The following is a 20,697-nucleotide window of genomic DNA, read 5'->3' as shown; positions in this document are numbered from 1 at the left end:
TAGTCATCTAGTCCAATTTTTTCCCCCTCTTCTTTCTATACTCTCTCATTTCATAACCTCATCAGCTCCCATAGGTTCAATTATCATCTCTCTGCATGTTCTTTTTAGGTCTGTTTCCATTCTGAATCACTTTCCAAAACTCAAGTCCTCCTATACCAAATGCCATGGGGCATTTTGAACCATATACTCAATAGTTATATCAAACCCAACATATCCAAAATGAAATTGATTTTCTTTCCCTCTAAACCCATGGCTCTTCCAAACTTCCCTATTCCATTGAGAGCAGTACCATCTTTTCAGTTACTGAGGTTCACAACCTCAGTACCATCCTTGGTGTTCTTCACATACCCTCACAACATTTCTTGCAATCTTCCTCTTCTCTACTCACATAACCAGCACACTAGTTCATAATCTAATCATTTGATTTTTTTCAATAGCCTCCAAAATGATCACTTTATCTCAAGCTATACATTTTCCACACAGCTACCAAAGTAATTTTCTTAAAACATACATAGGGCAATGTCATCTCTCCTCTCACCTCACATACAAAATAAACTGCAGGAGTCCTTATTATCTATATTGTTCAGTCATTTTTTGGTCACGTTCAATTCTTTGTGACTCCATTTGGGATTTCCTTGGCAAAGATATTGGAGTAGTTGGGCATTTTCTTCTGCTCATTTTAAAGCTGAAGAAACTAAGGCAAACAGGGTTAAGAGACTTGCTTAGGGTCACACAGGTAGGAAGTGTCAATTTGAACTCAGGATGAGGAGTCTTCTTGATTCCAACTCCAACAATTTATTCTCCCCTCCCCCATTACCTCTAGGATCAAATATAAATTACTTTATTTAATACTTAAAGCTTTTTCTAACCTTGCCCATCTTTTTAGTCTTATTACATATTATTCCTCTCCAAGAATCATATAGACAGACCATAGTGATCTTTGTGCTGTTGTTCAAACATGGTAATTCATCTTTTCTCCATATGCCTTTGTACTGTATGTTCTTCATACTTAGAATGTTCTATTCCTCACTTTTGCCATTTAAAATTTCTATTTTTGTTTAAGACAGAGTTCAAGCATTATCTTTTCTTATTCCCTTCTCTCCCAACCCCCATCCCAAGTACCTTCCTCATTTTGCATGTGTTCTATTTATACCTATATATGTGCAAGTTATCTTCCTCAATCAGATGTAAGTAAGCTCCTTGAAGGCAAGGGTTCTTTCATTTTTGATTTTATAATCCCCGACACATAGTAAGTATTTATTGAAAATTTATTGATTGCTTAATCTCTTCATTTTTAGATCATTATTGTTATTCATATTCATATTATTATTATTTAGATTAGGAAACTGAGTGTAGGGGGAAAGTCAGTGGTTTGCCCAGGGATATACAGAGAGTGAGAGGCAGATCTGGTATTATAACCCAAAGCCTCTGATGTTGAATCTAGCACTCTCTCCAATTAAATAGGATTTTTTAAATCAAAAATTAAAGAAATTTTAAAATAGCAACACAATGTTGTTTTTTTCATAAGTGCTACAAAATGGTCACCAAAACCGTTAGCAAAACCAAAAAGCAACCAGAACATAAAATATGACTAAAATTCTTCAAACAAATTGAAGATGAATTAATTAACATTCAAGATTTGGGAAACCACACATAGCAAAATAAAAATATTATTCAATGTACCTTTTCATATACCTCAACTCCCTAACAATTATAATATTATTATTATATAACAAATTTTATATTATTATGTTATATATATTATTTATATTATTATAATATTTTATATCATTATATTATTATTAAATTATATTATAATTTATATTATTACATTTTATATTATTGTATTATATAAATTTATATTTATATAATATTATATTATATTTTATTTTATAAATATAATATTTATATATTATTATATAAATATATAATTTATATTATTATGTACACAAATATTATATACTTATATTAACAATTTTATTTTTTAAATATCCCCAAATACTCACAGAAAAGATATTTACTTTATATAATATTCTGATTTTTTTTCTTTTGAATTTAAAAAATATTACAATTTTATGTTGAAAACTTTCAGAGTTTTTTCTTATGATATTGAACATATTCATTAAAATGTGGGAAAGAGCTCCTTTGAAGGAAGCCTGTGATGAGTGTAAGAATAGATTTCACATTCTTTAAAGGAAACCCTGGGAGGACTAGTACCTTTGGTATGAGGGCTGCTTTCCACTTTTTACATACCACTGGTCACCCAACTCTCACCTGTGACTACAAGCAACTGTAGCATGCACAGTGACCACACTTCAGTAAAACCATCTTGGCAGGTAGGCTAAACCAAATTGAGGGTAGCTAACAGGCCTCAAACCTGTGAGTTAGTATGGACAGTTCTACCTCAAGCATGTGAAGAATTCCCCTGGCTGAATGGGTGGATGAGAACAATTTGTTCTAGTGGCTATGAAAGTGGCTAAAGCAATGTTTGCAGCTTGGTCAGACATTAAAAATGCCATCCATTACATCTTGGGCTATCACCAAGCATCTTGACTTCTGTCTTGCCAATGGACTTAGATGACTCAGGAGGAAGGAAAGGAGGTTGACAACTATGTGCAACTCTACCTCGTTTAAATCCAATTCTTCCATGAGTCATGACATCATTCTATGATGTCACTGGTTATCTTCAAAAATGAATGACAAAGCATAACAGTGTCTAGACTTTAGCATTAGTTATGAAGTGTCTAAGACAGTGGTTCTCAAAGTATGGTCCAGAGCAGCCTGAGAATCTCTGAAATCCTTTCAGAGAGTCTAAAAATTCATAATTAGTTTTTATTTTTAATATGATCAATATCTATAACTATAATCTACATAAACAAAAACTCTTTGGACAGATCCTCAATTATTTTTAATAGGATAAAGATATTGAGAACAAAAGTTTGAGAACCATTGGTCTAAGATAACTACGCCAAGGAGAATATGTCTGTGGATATTCATTTTCCTAACTAATTAAAAGTAAGTTTCTACAGCTAGTGATTCTTATTAGGCAGAAAAATACTATGTATAAGATAGAAAAATATAAAGGTTAAGGATTAAATACCTTCTAATATCTGAAGTATGACTTAATAAGCATGTTTATGAACTGGATTTATTTTTACATAAGACGCTCTATCTTGAAAGAAGCTATTTGTGTATGCTACATACACTTGGCTACAGAGATTAAATAGATGAGAATTTGGGGAAACACCATGAGCTTGGAAAGAGACATAATAAATAATAGCAATAAATCAATAAATATTTATTAATTGCCTACTATTTTCCAGGAGCTGAGTATGTAACAACAAAATAAACCAGTCCTTGCATTGGAAATGGAAAGCAGAGTTAGGTGGGGTGAGAAACAATATAAGGTAGTGATGGGGAACTTCAATTATCAAAACAATTCCTAGAATTCACTTCAGTTCTCTCACTCCAAAAAGAAAAATGTACAGCACTCAACAAATTTTGATTTACATTGCTCTTAGAAATTATATTTCAAAAGATAAATAAGACAATAAAATGAAAGTATGTTCTGATTTTCATTATCAAGGATAAATTGATTGCTGTGATAGAAATGATGATAACCCTAGGTGGCGAAGGTATACAGTGACCAGTTGTTCTTAGAGTTTGTGACTTTAAAAAGGGGAAGACATCTGGATATGGTTTTACATAAACACTAGATTTTGGGAAAGCAGATTTCAAAGAATTCAATTCAAAGCAAGATTAGTTAGTATCCCACAGATTAAGATTCCATAGGAAAAGTCAGTCTAGGAGAGATAAGAGATGTTCAAGGAGGAAAGTCAGAAGACACATAGGAAAAAAAATTCCAGTGAAGAGAAAAATAGTATTTATGTCTGAAGAAAACAATGTGGATGCATAGGGAATTCAATTAGATTTCTAAAAGAAATGTGCAGAAGTTAGAAGCAAGGATTGGTAACATTATCAGGAATGCTAAACATAGATATAAAAAAGACATTGTAGCTATCTTGAAGGAAAGGGGGACATCCAATAAGGAACAGAATTTTTGTTTGGGGTAGATTGGATAATTAAAACTGATAGCAGAGTCAGTCAATAAACATTTATTAAGTGTATACTGTCAGCCAACTAATGTGTTAAATGCTAATGATAAAAAAGAAAAGACAAAAAGCATCCCCTAATCTCAAGAAGCTTATAATTTAATAGGAGAAACATGCAAACAATTATGTACAGATGAGTTATATACAGAATAAATTACAAATAATTAAAGAAGGCACTAGACTTAAGAATACTTAAGAAAGGCTTCCTGTAAAAGGTGGCATTTTAGCTGAGACTTGGAAAAGAACATTCTATTCATTGAAAGATAATAAATGAAAATTCCCAGAGTTGGGAGATTGAGTGTCTTTTTTGAAAATCAGCATAAGGGTAGTGTTGCTGGATTTCAGGGTATAAGAGGCGGTATAAGGTGTAAAAAAAACTGAAAATATTGGGGGGATGCAGTTTGTGAAGAGTTTTGAAAGACAAACTTACACTTGATTCTGGTGGCAATAGTGAGTGACTGAAGTTTATTGAGTGGTAGAGTGATTGGTGGTAATGGTTCCGATAATGGTAGTAGTGATTGAGTAATGGTGGTATATGATGTGATCAGACCTATACTTTAGGAAGATCACTTTGGTAGCTGAGATGAGGATAGACTGAAGTTAGGAGAAACTAGCAGGGAGATTAATCAGGCTATTTCAACTGCCTATGTGTCAGGTAATAAGGTCCTGTAAGAGGCTGGGGGCAGTTTCAGAGGAGAAAAGGGAGGCAGTGTATGTGAGGAATGTTATATATAGTAATAATAGACAGATTTTGGCCACAGATAATATCTAGGTGGCAAGAAAGTGAGAAGTCAAAGATGATACCTACATTCTGAACCTAGATGGCAGTATCCTTCACAGTAATACTTCTCAATAGTAATAGGGAAGTTAGGAAGTGAAAAAGAAAAAAATTGAGATGATTGAGTTTTAGACATGTTGAGTATTAAAATGTCTTTGAAAAATTTGGATTGAAAAGCCCAATAATCAATTTGAGAAAAGTACTGGAGGTGAGCAAAGATGTTACCACCAGATAAACAAATTTGAGAATCATCATCTTGGCAATGATAATTGAATCCATGGAAGCTGGTGAGACCATTCATGTTCTACAATGTGACTCACCATCACATTAGCTTTATTGCTCCGTTGACCCATTTTGAGCTTGTAGTCCATTAAACTACAGGGATTTTTTTCCCCAGAAAAATTGCTGTCAATTCAGTCAGGCCTCCTCTCTATCATACCCATAAAGATGAGGTTTTGAGCCCTTATATAGGACTTTGTATTTGTTGCCTTACATTTATCTTGAAGGACTGACATATGGAAGAGAAGCTAAACTTGTTTCAAGGGGTTAGAAATGGAACATTAGATAGAAATTGCAAATAGATGTTTAATGGAAGGAAAAAAATTTATCATATTTTAAGAGTCTAAACCGATAATTCCATTAGTATAGTAATCCAGGGGTGTATTAATTCCACTCTAAATGAAAAACAGCAACTTGTCTGTCTAGAGATTCATCTATGGTAGTTAAGTGATTTGCTAATATGTGTCAGAAGCAGGATTTGAGGTCATGTCTCCCTGACACCAGTCATTTCTATCTATTCCATGTTGTTTTTCAATTAGAGGTCTCCAAAGGTAGAACATATATCCTTAAGAAATACAGTCTAAAGACCCGGATGACCATTTCTGAGAATTTTCAGTCAGGTAAGGGTTGCACTAGCTATGCCTCTGAGGTCCCTCTCAACTCTGTGATTCCCTCCAGTCAATCTTGTTAAAGGATAGTACAAGCTTTCAGCCATTGGCAGGTAAACAAACCCTGGCAGAGAAAGACGTATTACCACAGGCTGCACATAGCCTCACTATTTTGGAAAAGCTTATTAAGGAGTCAACTATGTAGATTTCTGAGCCCTATGCAGCAGCCGGGTACTCCCATCTCCCCAGCAGATATACATCTATTGGGAAATACCTGCCCCTCACCACTTTTTATGCCATTCCACCTTTCACACACACACACACACACACACACACACACACACACACACACATCAATTCAAGGCAGATAGATTATTCTACAAAGTGCTATAATTTCTAATAATTTCTAATCTCAGCTCTAATAAGGAAAGCAATTCCTTAATAAAGGAAGTTATTTTAAAATAGCATGGGTATATTAGCCATCTTGATGACAACCAAGATCTCCTAAGAGACACAGGTATTTAGTATATTTATAAGAATGCTACATTTCTAGGGAGGAGAGGAAAAAGTTGGAGAGGAGGGAGAGGAGAAGGAAGTGAAAGAGAGAGATGGAGAGAATGATGAGAGAGAAGAGAGACACAGAGAAAGAGAGGAGTGTGTGTGTGAGAGAGAGAGGAGAGAGAGCGAGAGAGAGAGAGAGAGAGAGCAAGAGAGACTGAGAAATATTGTTTATTTTTTTAAAAATATATTTTTAAAAATTGCTTCTTGGTGCAGTTTTTATCTTTTTTACCTTTTATGGTTGGAACTCAATTGAAGTAGAAACAAATGAGACTCTAGATTGTTGTTTTTTTTATTTTTATCCAAAGTTAAGTAATATGACACAATACTAATGTGAGAATATGTAAATTTGATTCTTTGCTTTGGTCTCATCAATTAGGTGCCACAATATGACCTTGTGGAGGGGAGACCAGCTTTGCTCTGTGCCCTCTCAGAACTCCTAGATGGATCTAAGACCAAGGGTACTATTCTGTATACAATCTGTGAGAGAGGCAATAAAGTAAGTATAAACTAACCCCACCTGGGGGGCTTCTCAATAATGTGGCTGCATAGGTGTGGAAGCATAGCAGCTAAACCACTAAAGTGGACACTTGGAGCTATGCCATTCTAGAGACATCCAGTAAGACATGGGGAAGTTTATGAGATACCTGGAACCTTCTTATATGTCTTTATAGGAGTCTATAATATAATCCCTTGGATTAAATTGGCTGTATTGGAGTCAAGGGATTGGGTTTCAAATTTAAACTCTGCCATGTATCCCTCTGTATAATCTGGGGCAAGTGTCTTAATTTTTTCTGGGCCTCAGTTTCCTCATCTGCAAATTGAGAGGATTGAAGAAGATGATCCCTAAGGACTCTTTTGTCTACATTATCCTAATATTACTTAATTGAATTGACAAGAGTCAAAGAAGAATGAGGATTTGCCCCAAAACCATTTATTTAGTCTGATTTTTAATTTTCTTGGCTCAGCTCTAGAGCACTCCTCTTCATGAATCCTTGTGTCTTTATCAAAATTCATTCACAGTGACTGAAATTTGAATTATCTTTTCATATCATGATTACTATTTTGATTTGGGTCACACTTCTCACTTTGCTTTTGAATTATAAATCTCTCCAATCCTCTGGTATCTTTCTTACTTATGCTTCTCTGCTGCTATCTTCCTACCCAAACAAAACTTTAGCCATCTGTGCTAAAAACCTCTAAGAGGATCTTACCTCTATTGGAACTGGAATTTCCCAACTGTAAGCAAAGCTCTGGCTGTTGGCAAAAGCAAGGTCTCATGAGAAAGGTATTTTGTGGATCTGTAATTCATTCTAATGTCAATCTTACTGACAAAAGATTAAAATTCAATTCCACTATGAACATTAATCATAGTACAAGCACAGTTGTAGTCCTGAGGAAAAATATGGTTCCAGTTAGACTATTCTATTGGCTTTCAGAAAGGCTTTTAAATAAACAAACATGGTGCTTAATGAGTTAACCTGGTTACAGTACTATAGGAGACAAATATTGCAACCTGCTTCCTAGTTTTATTTTTACCCTGCCTCATCATAGCACATATCCCCTAAAGAGCACTTTCCTTCCATTATGTTGTGGTCTGAACTTGTTTAATTCTCTAGACTGATGTTTGCAAGTTTATCATTCCATTCTCAGAAGTATATGATTTCTCCTATTAGTCACAATGCTTTTTGGGGCATTGTGACTAAGATGTTGTCTTTAGAATCAGAAAGACCTGTGTGCAAATCCCACCTCAAGCCCTTACTAACTGTGCCACTTTTGACAAGTCACAACGTCTTTGAGTACGATTTTCCTTCTCTGCAAAATGGAGATTAAATGGTATCTGTTCCACATCAGTTGTCATAAAGCACAAAAGAGATAATGTATATAAAATGCTCTGTAAAATTTATTCTACCATATCAGTCACATATACAAATTACTGAAAACATAAGTCTTCTAAACTGTTCATTAATCTATTTAAGGGAGAAGATTACTGACATGGATAATCAAAAGCAGTAGATTTACATTAAATAATTTTTACTTCACTTTGGAACATACCATATGAATTTTTTTAAATGAAGATTTATTTTCCTGGATATTTGTTGCTTCATAATAAATTATCTTTCCAGAACTAGGTTATTCAGGGGGAAGGGCTTCTGAAACACAGATAAGAATAAGTAAAGGAAAAAATAAACCTTCAAAAAACCAAAATTTTATCCTAAAATCCATACACTGAAGTTCATGAACTTAACTAATAAAATAGCTGCTTATGCCTTCATGAAGCTATTCTTTTCTTTCACTTTGCACACAATTCTAACTTATCTTGTTTGTCTGATTTCCAACACCATAGTTCCCTAAAGTTGGGAAATCAGAAGAGGTTAGAGGGATTGCTTCAAGAAGACATAGTGAAACCTTCAAGAAATGACAGCTTAATAACAAGGAAGGATATAGAAAAAGTACAAAAAATCTGGAAGAATTAAACAGGTTACAGCAGCAAGCAACATGGAAATGATAATTCACCTATGGAATTTAATGCAAAAGAGAGAAATTGTAGAGAGTAGAGAAGAGGGAACTGAACAGACCACTGAGACACCTAGGGGGGTAAGAAATATGATGATTTATCAAAAGATATCAAGAAGACAATGTAAGAAAGGGAGGAGACAAGAGAGAAAGAAAGAGGCAAAGAGACATAATCAGAGAAAAAAGAAAGGAAGTAAAAAGAAGTAAAAAGTAAAGTAAAAAAGTAAAGTAAAGTAAAGTAAAAGTAAAGTAAAAAGAAGTAAAGAAAAGGAAGAAAAAGAGAAAGGGGAAGTGGAGAAAGAGGAGAAGGAGGAGGAGGAGAAGGAGGAGGAGGAGAAGAAAGAGGAGGAAGAGGAGGAGGAGGAGGAAGAGGAGGAAGAGGAGGAGGAGGAGGAGGAGGAGGAAGAGGAGGAGGAGAAAGAGGAGGAGGAAGAGGAGGAAGAGGAGGAAAAAGAAGAAGAAGAAAGAAAGAAAAGGAGGAGAAGGAGAAAAAGGAGGAAGATGAGGAAGAGGTGGAGGAGGCAAAGGAGGAGAAAAAGGAAAAGAAGGAGGAGAAGAAGAAGGACAAGGAGAAGGAGGAAGAGACAGAAAGGAGAATGAGGAGGAAGAAGAGGAACAGGGAGGAAGAGAAGGAAAAGGAGAAGAAGGAAGAGGAGGAGGAGAACAAAGAGAAGAAGGAGGAGGAAGAGGAGGAGGAGAAAGGAAAAAGGAAGGAGGAAGAGGAGGAGGAGAAAGAGAAAAAAAGGAGGAGGGGGAAGAAGGGGAGAAGAAGAGGAGGAGGAAGAGGGGGAGAAAGAGGAGAGGGAGGAGGAAAAGGAGGAGGAGGATTAAAATATAAGTAGGAGAGATAATTCAGGATAAAAGATAATAATAAACACTCAAGGAAGGTTAACAAGACTATATAAGCCTTAATAAAAAGCTACCAGAGTTAACAATTAAATCATTGATAAATTTATAAAAGTCTATTGAAAGGTGGGGTCAGAATTCATGTTGTGAGGAATTGAAAAGTGAATAGGCAATAAGGAAATAAAAGCAATGAATTTAGCCAGTTGTATTTTGTTTGCTTTAGGAATTTTGTTTTTGCTGTAAAAGGAAGAAAAAAATTACAAAAATGAAGATCTGCAAATGTTTGGGGAAAGAGTTAATTGATAGAGATTAAACATAGAGGAAGAATTGGATCAAAGGAACATTTTGAGGAGTTGCCATTGACAAGAATGGGCACCTCCAAGATGAGAATGAAGGAGAATTAATGATAGTGTAGAGGGTATTTTTAATTACAGAATTAGGGAGAAGAGGCAGTATTTATCAGAGCCAGATTTTGAGCTCAGGTCCTCTAAGCTCCTAAAACTAGCTTTTTATTCATTCTACCAATTTGACTCTTGTGACATTTTCCAGCAAAAAATATAATTAAAATATTATAGGAAATTAATTATTTTGAATATACCAAACCAAAACCAAAAGCCTTAAAGAGAAGAGATTACTAGGATTTCCAGTTCTTAATTATTTAGAAATGATTTAAGGACTTTTCTTGCGGCTATGCTTTTGAAAAAATGTAATTTTAACTTTGTGCAAAGGATTAGAAAAATATGATGTGACATCAAATGGTTTTTTCATGCTTCATTCCATATTATTAATATTAACACAATATTTCACAAACATTGGGCTAATATTCACAAATATAGAGTGTTCCAAAGATTATAGTGTAGTTGGAAAATTTAGTACCTTAAAACTGCACTAAGATTTTTGGGACACCCTCTATTAGTATAGTAAACAAACCTTTCTAGGAGAATTTAACAACTCAGGAAGGAAGTTATGGTATTATTCAAAGACAGGGGGAAGGAAATAAGAAGTAAATACCCACCCACCAACAACACATACACAACACACACACACACACACAAATACACAAATATGTGATAAGGATTCAGGGACTTGAAAAGTTTGAAAAGTCCCAGTAGTCTAGTGATTTCTTGAAGTAGCATAACAGCAGCTATAAAATAGAATGGAATTTAAGAAAAAGACAAATAGTTGTGATGGATAGAGGGAGAAAAGGGAAGAGTCAGCTACGGAAGCCAATTGCCACAATGCTCTTTCATGTATTTAATCTAAAACATAGGGAAAAAAAGCAAAGGAGTTGACATAGATATCAATGGGGAAAATGAACGTTATGGTTCCACTCATTAAGTATCATTGTCCTCAAAGGTGTCCATGGAGACCAATATACAAGCAGAACCAAAGATATGGTAAATATTCAGTATTTTGTACATGTTTTTAAATTTTTTTTCATATTCTAAAGCATTATGAGCTAAGCATTATGAAGAAGAAAATGTTTCTAGTTATCCTCATTTTGCTTTAGAGTTGATCATAATTTTTAAAATAAGAATTTCCATAAAAAGTAAAATAGAAAAAAAGATGTACATGAAACTGCAAATTTATTATGTTGTTATTAATAACAACTTGTTACTCATTTTCAATCTATAATCTATTGTATAATTTTCTTTTTTCCCTTTTTTCTTCCTTCCATAGAGTTGGCTATTATTAGACACAAATATATATATAAATATGTATGCACATATATATACTATATACATGTAAATCCATTCCATATACACTTCTATTTGTCAATGCTTTCTTCTTCATATATTCTTTATACTTAATTTCTAGATTGTAAGCTTCTGATATTCATAAATTTAGAGCTATAAGGAATCATAGAGGTCATCTATCCTAAGCATTTCATGTTATACATTACAAGTCTAGAGAAGATCAATGATTTGTAGATAGCACAGATAGCATATGGAAAAGCCAGAATTCGAACCCAAATTCTCCATCTGCTTCATCCAGCATCACAGTGATCAAACAGCAATGTAAAAGATGTATAATAGGTCCTCAATAAAGAAAGAATTGATTTCCTATGGGGCTTATCACCTCCCCCCCCAAAAAAAAAAAAAAACCCTATCATCTTGTGGCCAACTTGGTGATCATTTCCCAAAAACTTAGAGATTTTTTTTTTAAATTTTAGAAAAAGATATAGAGTATACTGCCACAGTCTAGTATTTGAATCCCGGCTTGGTGGAAATTGCCAGATATAACCTTTGTAGATCCAAGATCACCACAATGGTCCGTCCAATGTTGACTTTGACCTTTGGTGGAACTAGTGTTTATATGATTGAGAATTGAGAGAATTGCAAATAATCTGGATAATGTAATCATTCCATCCTAGGAAAGGGTCCTGACTTAGCTAGATTTTATGTCTATTTCAAATTAATTGATGGGATTGCATTTTCTTTCTACAAATAGATCTACTTTTCTGCATGTATTCACAATACTAAGGTCATAAGCTAAATAGTACCACACAAAACAATCTTTTGCTGCTAATAAAACAATAAATCACAAGGGCCTGAAATGTTTTGTTTTTTTTTTTACACCATTTAGTTTATAGTTAAAAGTAGTTTCTGTGAATGCCAATGGCTTATCCAAAGTACAAGTTCCCTGACTGAATTTATTGTAGTCAGCTAAATATTAGTGTTTGACATGTAAAATTGCCCAATTTGTGATGAATTTTTAAAATTCTTCTTTGAACTCTGATCAGACTGGAAAGGTGGAAGGTGTGTGGTGAATTGCCTTTTTGAGCTGATAGGACATCATATAGCATTATTTTTTAATCAGAATAATTCATAACTATATACTTTCTGAAATCATGACTTATGGGCCTGATGTATTTAGTCATGCAATTTAACTTGCATGTTCTAAAGGTAGAGTTCTAAATTGGCAAGCAATAGTTGGAATCGGGAGGACTTGTGAGAATCTTGGCCCTGACTCTCAGCTGGTCAACTTGAAGTGTGGTTGAGCAAAAATATATTGATTCTGAAGTCAGAAGATGTAGTCAAGTCAACAAGTGTTAATTAAAAACTTACTAGAGAGAAAGGAACAAGCATTTATCTAGTGCCATTTTTGCTGAGCACTGTACTAAGAGCTTTATAAATATCTCATTTAAAAATCACAACAATCCTGAAAGATGAGTGCTATTGTAAGTCAAGTTAACAAATGTTAATTAAACACTTACTGGGGGAGGAAACAAGCATTTATGTAGTGCCTACTATATGGCAGGCACTAAATGCTTTATAAATACCCCATTTAATATATTTGAATATATTTCTTGCAGAGAGTAGACTGTATCTGAAACTTGAAGAATGCTTGACAAGTTTGAAGAAAAGGGAGAGATAAAGGAGGAGAGAAATCCAAATATCAGGGATCTGCTAGTGAAAATTCCTGGAATCAGGAGATGCAGTACCATGTTAAAGGAAATGCAAAGAAATTAGGTATCAATCATGAGATTGAAGGAATGGGTATCATAAGAAAATATGTATTTTTTTTTATTTAGATCTTTGTTCTTCCAAGTGCCCAATTCACATTCCTTTCTTGAAGTACATTAAATTGCTGGCACATTAAAAATATACTCAGATTCTTTTTTATTTGTGTTGTGCTTAATGATTGTGTATGTGTTACCTCTTTTACTAGACTGTAAGTTTCATGAGGGTAAGGACCATATCAGATTTATCTTTTTTATCAATCCTACTTCAAGTATAATGTAGTATTCAGAGCAGGAGATTTACAAATATTTGTGAAATATACTGATGATGGGAAGCTAGGTGGCAGAATGGATAGAGCACTTGGCCTGGAGTCAGGAAGATTCATCTTCCTGAGTTCCAATCTTGATCTCATACACTTTCTAGCTGTATGAACCTGAACAAGTCACTTAACACTATTTATCTCAGTTTACCCATCTTTAAAGGAGCTGGAGAAGGAAATGGCAAACCACCCTGAAATCTTGCCAAGAAAACCCTAAATGGGATCACAAAAGAGAGTCAGACACTGAACTGAACTGATAGTACTCTCTGGTAGTAAGTCCTAGTGGTTAAGGAGGCATATTTTTTTTTCTTTTTGAATACTAAAAAACTACAGGAATGATGAATTAAGCTCTGAAAGAGTGAGCTTCATATCTTGCCAGCAGGAAATAACTTAGAGAAAATTGGGCATATTTAGTATCAGGAAACCCACAGTGCTAATTATTTTTAACCATAAAACAGAAGTCTGACTCTTAGGGGTCTATTAGCTTACTTATATCCTTCTTATTCACAAAAGTTAGCATGCAGCAGTTCTCAGGGACCAGTCATTCTGAATTTCCTGCTGGGTTTCTTAAAGATCTCTAATACTTCTGACATTTACTTTCACAGATTTTTAGAAGTGGATGAGACCTCAGAGGTCATCTGGATCCAGCTATCCTCTGAATAAAAATCCCTTCTAGAATTCATGATGATGCTAGCATGATGGCCACTCATCCCTTGGGGGAATGTAACTCTTGGGGAATCATTTGTGCTATATTTGAGCAAATACAACAATCAATTTAAATGACTTTAAATTCAATCTGGACTAGATGATCTCCAAAGTCCCAACCAGCTGGAAATTCTATGACTGGTTTATTTTTCCGGGCTTCTGTGTTTGTTTTGTTTTTAAACTGAGTCACCTGAATTAACTGGTTGTTTGGGGTGAGGGGTGAGAGTAGGGAAGAACTGTTGACAGAATCATAGGCTTCAAGTTGCTTAGTGGTGAAAGAATGTTACCTTAGTACTATATGAGTAAGTAAGAGAAAAGACACATCATCCTCCTAAATGGGAGAAAAGATAGAATTTAAAACATGCAGACTTTTGAAGGAGACAGATTTGGGGTTAGGGATGCCTTCTTAATATTCTTTAAGTCATCACCAGAAAACCAGGTAAGAGCCTCCCTTTGTTCTGCCACTCTAACAAGAACTAATGAAGTATTTTTGGAGTACTAGATGTCTTTTTGGTTTCATCCCTGATTTGTTGTCAAGGGCCATCAAAAAACCTATATATCTCTGGTGCTATTTAAAAATACATTTGAAGCTCAACTTGGGGACTGAGAAGCTATTCCTTGTGATTCAATCAACATCTCAGGGACTTATTCTGTGCATTAAGAGATATCTGAAATAATAGAGTGATGTCTAGAAGTCACAAAGACCTACCATATTTGTTTTGTGACTATGAACAAGTGGCTTGACATGCCTTAACCTCAGTTTCCTCATTTGTAAAATGGGGAAGGGAAGAAAAGGAGAAAGGAGTAAGTAATTGCATTGATCTTGTTATGTGCCAGGCCAGGCACTATGCTAAGTGTTTTTACAACAAATATCTCTAATTACAGGATCTTGTGAAGCTCAAACTGTAATGGTCTTCAGTGATCAAAGAGCTGAACTTAATTATTTTACGGGTGAGGAAACTGAGGTCCAATAAAATTAAGTGTCTTAGCCAAGTAATAAATGGAAAAGCCAGAATTAGATGCAAGATATTCTTATCTCAAGTCCAGAACTAATTCTACTCGCAAAGTATTTTGCAAAATTTAAAGTGTTATATGTTTTTGTCTGTTATTATCTATCACCTTTCATCTTTCTTCCTTCCTCTGCCCTTTTCCGGCAAAGAGGGCTGCAACCAACTGATGACTTTAAACAGTTAAGAATTTCTGATTGTGGTGAAAGTACCACAAAGCCCCTGGGAAAATATCCTGATCTACCAGAGTAAGATGAATGTTCATATCTTGGTGAAAACTACCACAAACCACAGTCAAGAAGAAAACTGAAAAAAAGGATCATGTTCCACCAGGGAGAGTGAGAACTACCACTGAATGTAAGATGCACTGAGGTGGCATCCAGAGGAATGAGAGGAAAGTTTCCAGAGCATCGCCCAAAGATCAGTTGTTAAATCATCCAGCCATCCATGCCAATGACCCTGAGAGTGACCAGTCTTAACGAGCCTTCCCCAGAATGAGGATAACAACTTGAAGTGCCTTTTTTTTATTTTTCAGGCTGTTTTTGCTCTGGAAATAAATAAAGGGCTTCTATTTCATCCCTGTCAAGGTCTGGCACCTTTCCTAGCACTGAAATTCACAACAAACTAAGGAAGGAAGAAGTACAAGCCAGATTAACAAAACAACCAAGATGATTTGAAAAGACAGTCTTTTTCATTGGTAGACTGGTTTCAAAAAGGGGGGATTGGTCATTCTTGTTCTAGACAAGAAGAATGACAACCGGGCTTACGAAGCCAAAGGACGTGTATTTTGTCATTGAGGAGATACAGAGCCAGACAGCTTTTAGCCTATGTTACCATCTATGCCATACCTTGTAATTGAACTCCCCTGGGCAAGAGACCACTAATCTCTTCCGTAGGGAGCTCATTCTCTTCTCCATTGGAATTGTTGGGTGGCAGAGCCCTCCTGCCGGAAAAAGTTCCTTGAGACATTGTCCAATTTGTCAGCTCCTTGAAATGAAAAGGAGGCAGAAAAGAAATACATGAAGTGAGTTATATTTGAAAGTTCAAAAATAGAGATTTATCAGTGTTCAATGGCACTTGAGATACACATTTTTAGTTCCACATAAATAAAAAACTGAGACAGCAACAAGCATCAATTTAATGATGGAGTACAACTCCCCAAGGGCCAAGAAGATATTTTGTGTTTGTCAAAACATGAAAAGCGGGGTTGGGAGAGGGAGAGACATTTCCATAAGGGAGTTTATTTGAGGAAATGAAAAATTCTAAAGATTTCATGAATTAGAGATATTTTTTCCATCCCTCAAAGACATTACCTCTCTTGAGAGTTCATTTATATATGTAGAGACATTCATGTTTGTGATGTGGCTATATAAACATGCAAGGTAGAACAGTAAAGGAATGTGTGACTGCATTATCACAAGAATTTGGGATTCGGTTGTCACCAGAGAAATTACAAAAAAGTTGTCTTAAGGATTCCAGCCTTTTTCATTAATGCAGATTAGATAGAACAGAGAATAGATCACTGGACATGGAATTGGGAAAACCTGAATTCAAATCTGACCTCAGATATTTAATAGTTTTATGATCCTGGGCAAGTCATCCACTTTCCTCCTCAGTTTCCCCATCTATACGATGAGAAAAATGCCTCCTACCTCATACGGTTGTTGTGAGGATCAAATGAGATAACATTTATATAGTTCTTTGCAAAACTTTCAGTGGTAAATATATTTTACCTTTGATGATAAGGAGGAAGAGGAGGAGAAGGAGGAAGAGGAGCAGGAGGAGGAAGCAAAGATACTGTAGAAATCATGAAGCACCTCCTTTTAAATTGCAAGTATTTAGCACCTACAGAATATCTAACAACATGACTTCATCATTAGAATTATAGATCAGAAGCTCATTACCTTTCATAAAATGTCAAATCTCTGTGCTACAAATAGAAAGCTCAAATATCCTTGAAAATTCAAAAACAACAGCAAACTGTACTGAAATTGGAGCGTTACCAAATGCAAAACTTTAGCCCACAGTTGCTTGCACATAACACTCATCTGTTAAAATTTTAGAATTATGTTTTTAATATATGTTGCCATGACAAATACTAATGATCTTTAACTTATGTGGCAGAAAAAGTTTTTAAAATATTGAGACCTAGAAAAAAAATCAAAACCTTGTGATAAAAGGATGAAGTTGATATCTTCTCCACCATCCTGACTACTATCGGAAACATCTTTGAAATATTTTCAGTGAGCTGGGGAAGCAGATAGAGTGCCAGGCTGGAGTCAGGAAAACTCATCTTCCTGAGTTCAAATCTGACTTCAGATATTTAGTAGCTATATGACCCTGGGCAAGTCACTTAATCCCATTTGCCTCGGTTTCCAGATCTGTGAAATGATCTGGAGGAGAAAATGGCAAACTATTTCAGTAACTTTGTCAAGAAAATGTTAAATAAAATCAGAGTTTGACACAACTGAAATGGCTCAACAAAACACTAAGTATCGACTGTTGCTGTTACTCATCTCATATCCATCTCTTCTGATGAAGTTCAAATAAAAATGGTCCTGGAAGCAGATGCTATCCTGCTATTATTCTTTTAGATTTAATATTTTTATTCAAAAATTTTTTCTAATTTACCTTCACTTCCAAATAAGTTCCTCCCCTCTTGCTTCCCCAGAGAGCCATCCCTTGTAGCAAAATATAAAAAAGGAGGGAAAAAAATAATTCAGCAAAACTACCCAAACAACAATTTAATCTGGATAATATATGTATTCTATACCCATGGAATCTCTGCAAACAATTTTCTTCAACTCCTCTGGTTAATACAGTGCCAGTTACACAGTACTCTTTAATAAGTGATTCTTGACTTCTTCAGTCAAGCTTAGTCAGTATAATTATGTAGCATTCAGTTTTTATTTTTGTTATTGTTCTTTTTTGTAATTTTAATTTTATTCATTTTGAATTTAAGTATATATTTAATATTCTACCAATTAGTGCACAGGTTTATGGAATGATGGTCTTTTGTATCTGAATAAGAGTTTAGGGATGCAAGCTTGCCTTCTAAAGGTGTGCAGGATGTCCAGCTCTTCATGACTCCATGCCATTCATGACATGGCATTTTACAGAGGTAAGTAACTAACCCAGGATCTCATAACTATTAAGTATCTGAAGACAGATTTGAACTCGTCTTTCTAACTCCAGATCCAGTGCTCTCTACCCACTGCACCACTTAGCTGTCACTTAGATAGTATCTAACATTTTACAAAGCATTTCATACATATTAATTCATATGATCATTTGACTGCCAACTAAAATGATATAAAGTGAACAGGTCTTTTTTTTTGGGGGGGGGGTGGAGTTGGAGTTGCAGAAAACTTTTGTCTGACCCTGTAGTATCAAGCTGCAGTGGTGCTTCAGTTTAAAATCTTAGTGAGTTGACTAGAATACTGAGATGTCGAATGACTTGGCTAGGATCATACAACTAATATGTTAGATAAACTTGGGTCATCCTGTCTCCCAGCACACCTTTTTTACACTCCATTCTCGTAGAGGAGGAGCATCATCTCTTATTTGCTGATGAGGATAGAGATTCAAAATTAATTTGCCAAAGGACACACAATAATTAAGTGACAATAAGATCCAACCACAGAGCTTCTGACTCCAAATCTGTTGCTCAAAAACATTTCTGGAATACTACTTTCTTAGGAATTATCTTCTGAGATGATTTATAAACCTCCTATGAAAACCATCATGCTAATTAAACTACTGTAATTTCTTACTATTGGGTATACTGAATGAAGTGTTATTTAAATAAAACTTAAGGAAGAATTCCAGAAATGTTTCAATTAGCATCATTGGAATAAGTGTGTAGTTCTCAAGATGACCATTCTGAAAGGGACAACTTGTTTTTGTATATGTATATTCTGGTATTTAAAAAAACTAATATTAAACACATTATACAGTTAAACCTCATCTATATATAAATAGATGCTAATTAGTACTGCATGGCTGAGGGGAGGGAGTGAAGAAGAGAGGGAAAGTGATAGACTATTGGGAAGAAAAAGAAGTGAGGAAGGTATTAAGAGGAAGAGAAAGGGGAATAAAAAGAAAAGAAAGCCTATTATCTGGAAAATAGATGGGGAGAGTAGGCTAGCATTTACTAGGGCACAGTTGGGTTTCTCCTGCAGCATTGGGAAACCTCTGAATCTGAAGAAGACATGGTAAGGAGGATCGGTATGTTAAAGGGTTTGTGTTTGTTGTGGATTCACTTTGCACTTTTAAAAAAAAAATCGAAAGAGAAAAGAAAGAAATTGAAAGAAGAAGCCATCACCTGAAGATAAACGTTCAAAACCTGAATTTGGAGAGTGACGGAGGTATTAAAGTAACTGCAGGAGTTCCAAGAGCCTTAAACTGAATGAGACCTGGATAAAAGAGACTTCACTTTAGGGGCAGGATGGAGTTTATTTCTAAAAAAAAGCCTGAACATACACAGAAGAAGGATTCTGAGAAACCAATCTGGCGCTAGGATCATCCCAATTCCAGGTTCATCTTATCGAAGTTGCTCAAAAGCGCACACGAAGACAAGTCTTCTCTTTGCTGTTAACCTCCAACAGCCACACACACCAACACCCCCACTCCCTGTCTTCCTTTTGCCCTTCCTCCTCCTCGCCCAGCACTACTGCCTTGGAGAGCACAGAGTAAACCTCAAACAGCCCCAACAGGATAACATTTTAGAAAGTGACATGATCTAGCTTTAGAAATTCCTTCCTAAAACTTGATTGAAAAGTGGTCCTTTTGTGGCGTAGGTCAGAGCTGGTAATGAAAGGATAACAGGACGGAATTAGAGAAAGTGGCCGTTTTTTTTAAAGAGTTCCCCTTTCCCACGCAAGCAGCAGCAGCAATAGCAGCAGTGCATTCCTTCTGCCAGGAGAAGTCGAGGCTCCCGCTATAGCAGGAACCCAGGCAGAGAGGATGGATCATACCTGGATATAAGCAGGTTAGAGTCAAGCGTTCCGGAATGAGAGGAATTTGCTTTAATGTGTATGTGTGTTTTTACCTGTAATTTTGAGGTTCCCCTGAGCTCTTGTTCTCTTCTAGAAGATTTCTTTAAGCTGCACAGAGTATGTCAGAGAAAGGAAAGAAATACCAGAAGTTGGGGGCTCTTAAGTAATTTAAAGACTTCCCTCTCTTCCTTTTTTCCCCCTTCCTCCTCCTCTTTGAGAGGGTTGGGTTTCCTCCCTCCCTAACAGCTGGAGCCAGACTTTCAGTCCACTCCCATTCATTCACTTCTATCTTCCTTATTCCAAAGAGATTCTACCCTTCCTTTCTTTAATCCCTGAAATATATCAGAAGAAAGCTTCTCCTGTCAATTTTGCAAAAAGTTAATCTTCTCTTCACTCGACTCCCTATGTTAAATACCCCCCACCCCCATGTTCTTCTCGCTTATCTGGGTTGTCTATTTTTCACAGTAGTGTCCCTGAAGTATTTAGAAATTAACTTTCATGGCTTAG

At 35.4% G+C, this 20,697-nt stretch overlaps 1 protein-coding gene across 1 annotated transcript in view; it reads right to left on the bottom strand.

Annotated features, from left to right (window-relative positions):
* F13A1 (coagulation factor XIII A chain) overlaps positions 1-20,353 on the bottom strand; it is a 192,435-nt gene extending 172,082 nt beyond the window's left edge. Inside the window, exons 1-2 of the mRNA XM_003760207.4 lie at positions 20,244-20,353; positions 16,042-16,180 (exon numbers count right to left, since the gene is read on the bottom strand). Of these exons, the coding sequence (XP_003760255.1) occupies positions 16,042-16,162 (121 nt within the window). The 5' untranslated portion in view covers positions 16,163-16,180; positions 20,244-20,353. The remainder of the gene's footprint in view (positions 1-16,041; positions 16,181-20,243) is intronic.
* Between the last annotated feature and the right edge of the window lie 344 nt (positions 20,354-20,697).

This window comes from Sarcophilus harrisii, chromosome 1 (assembly GCF_902635505.1).
Source record: "Sarcophilus harrisii chromosome 1, mSarHar1.11, whole genome shotgun sequence".
NCBI classification, from domain to species: domain Eukaryota; kingdom Metazoa; phylum Chordata; class Mammalia; order Dasyuromorphia; family Dasyuridae; genus Sarcophilus; species Sarcophilus harrisii.
This window is presented reverse-complemented; position numbering and strand designations above follow the sequence as displayed.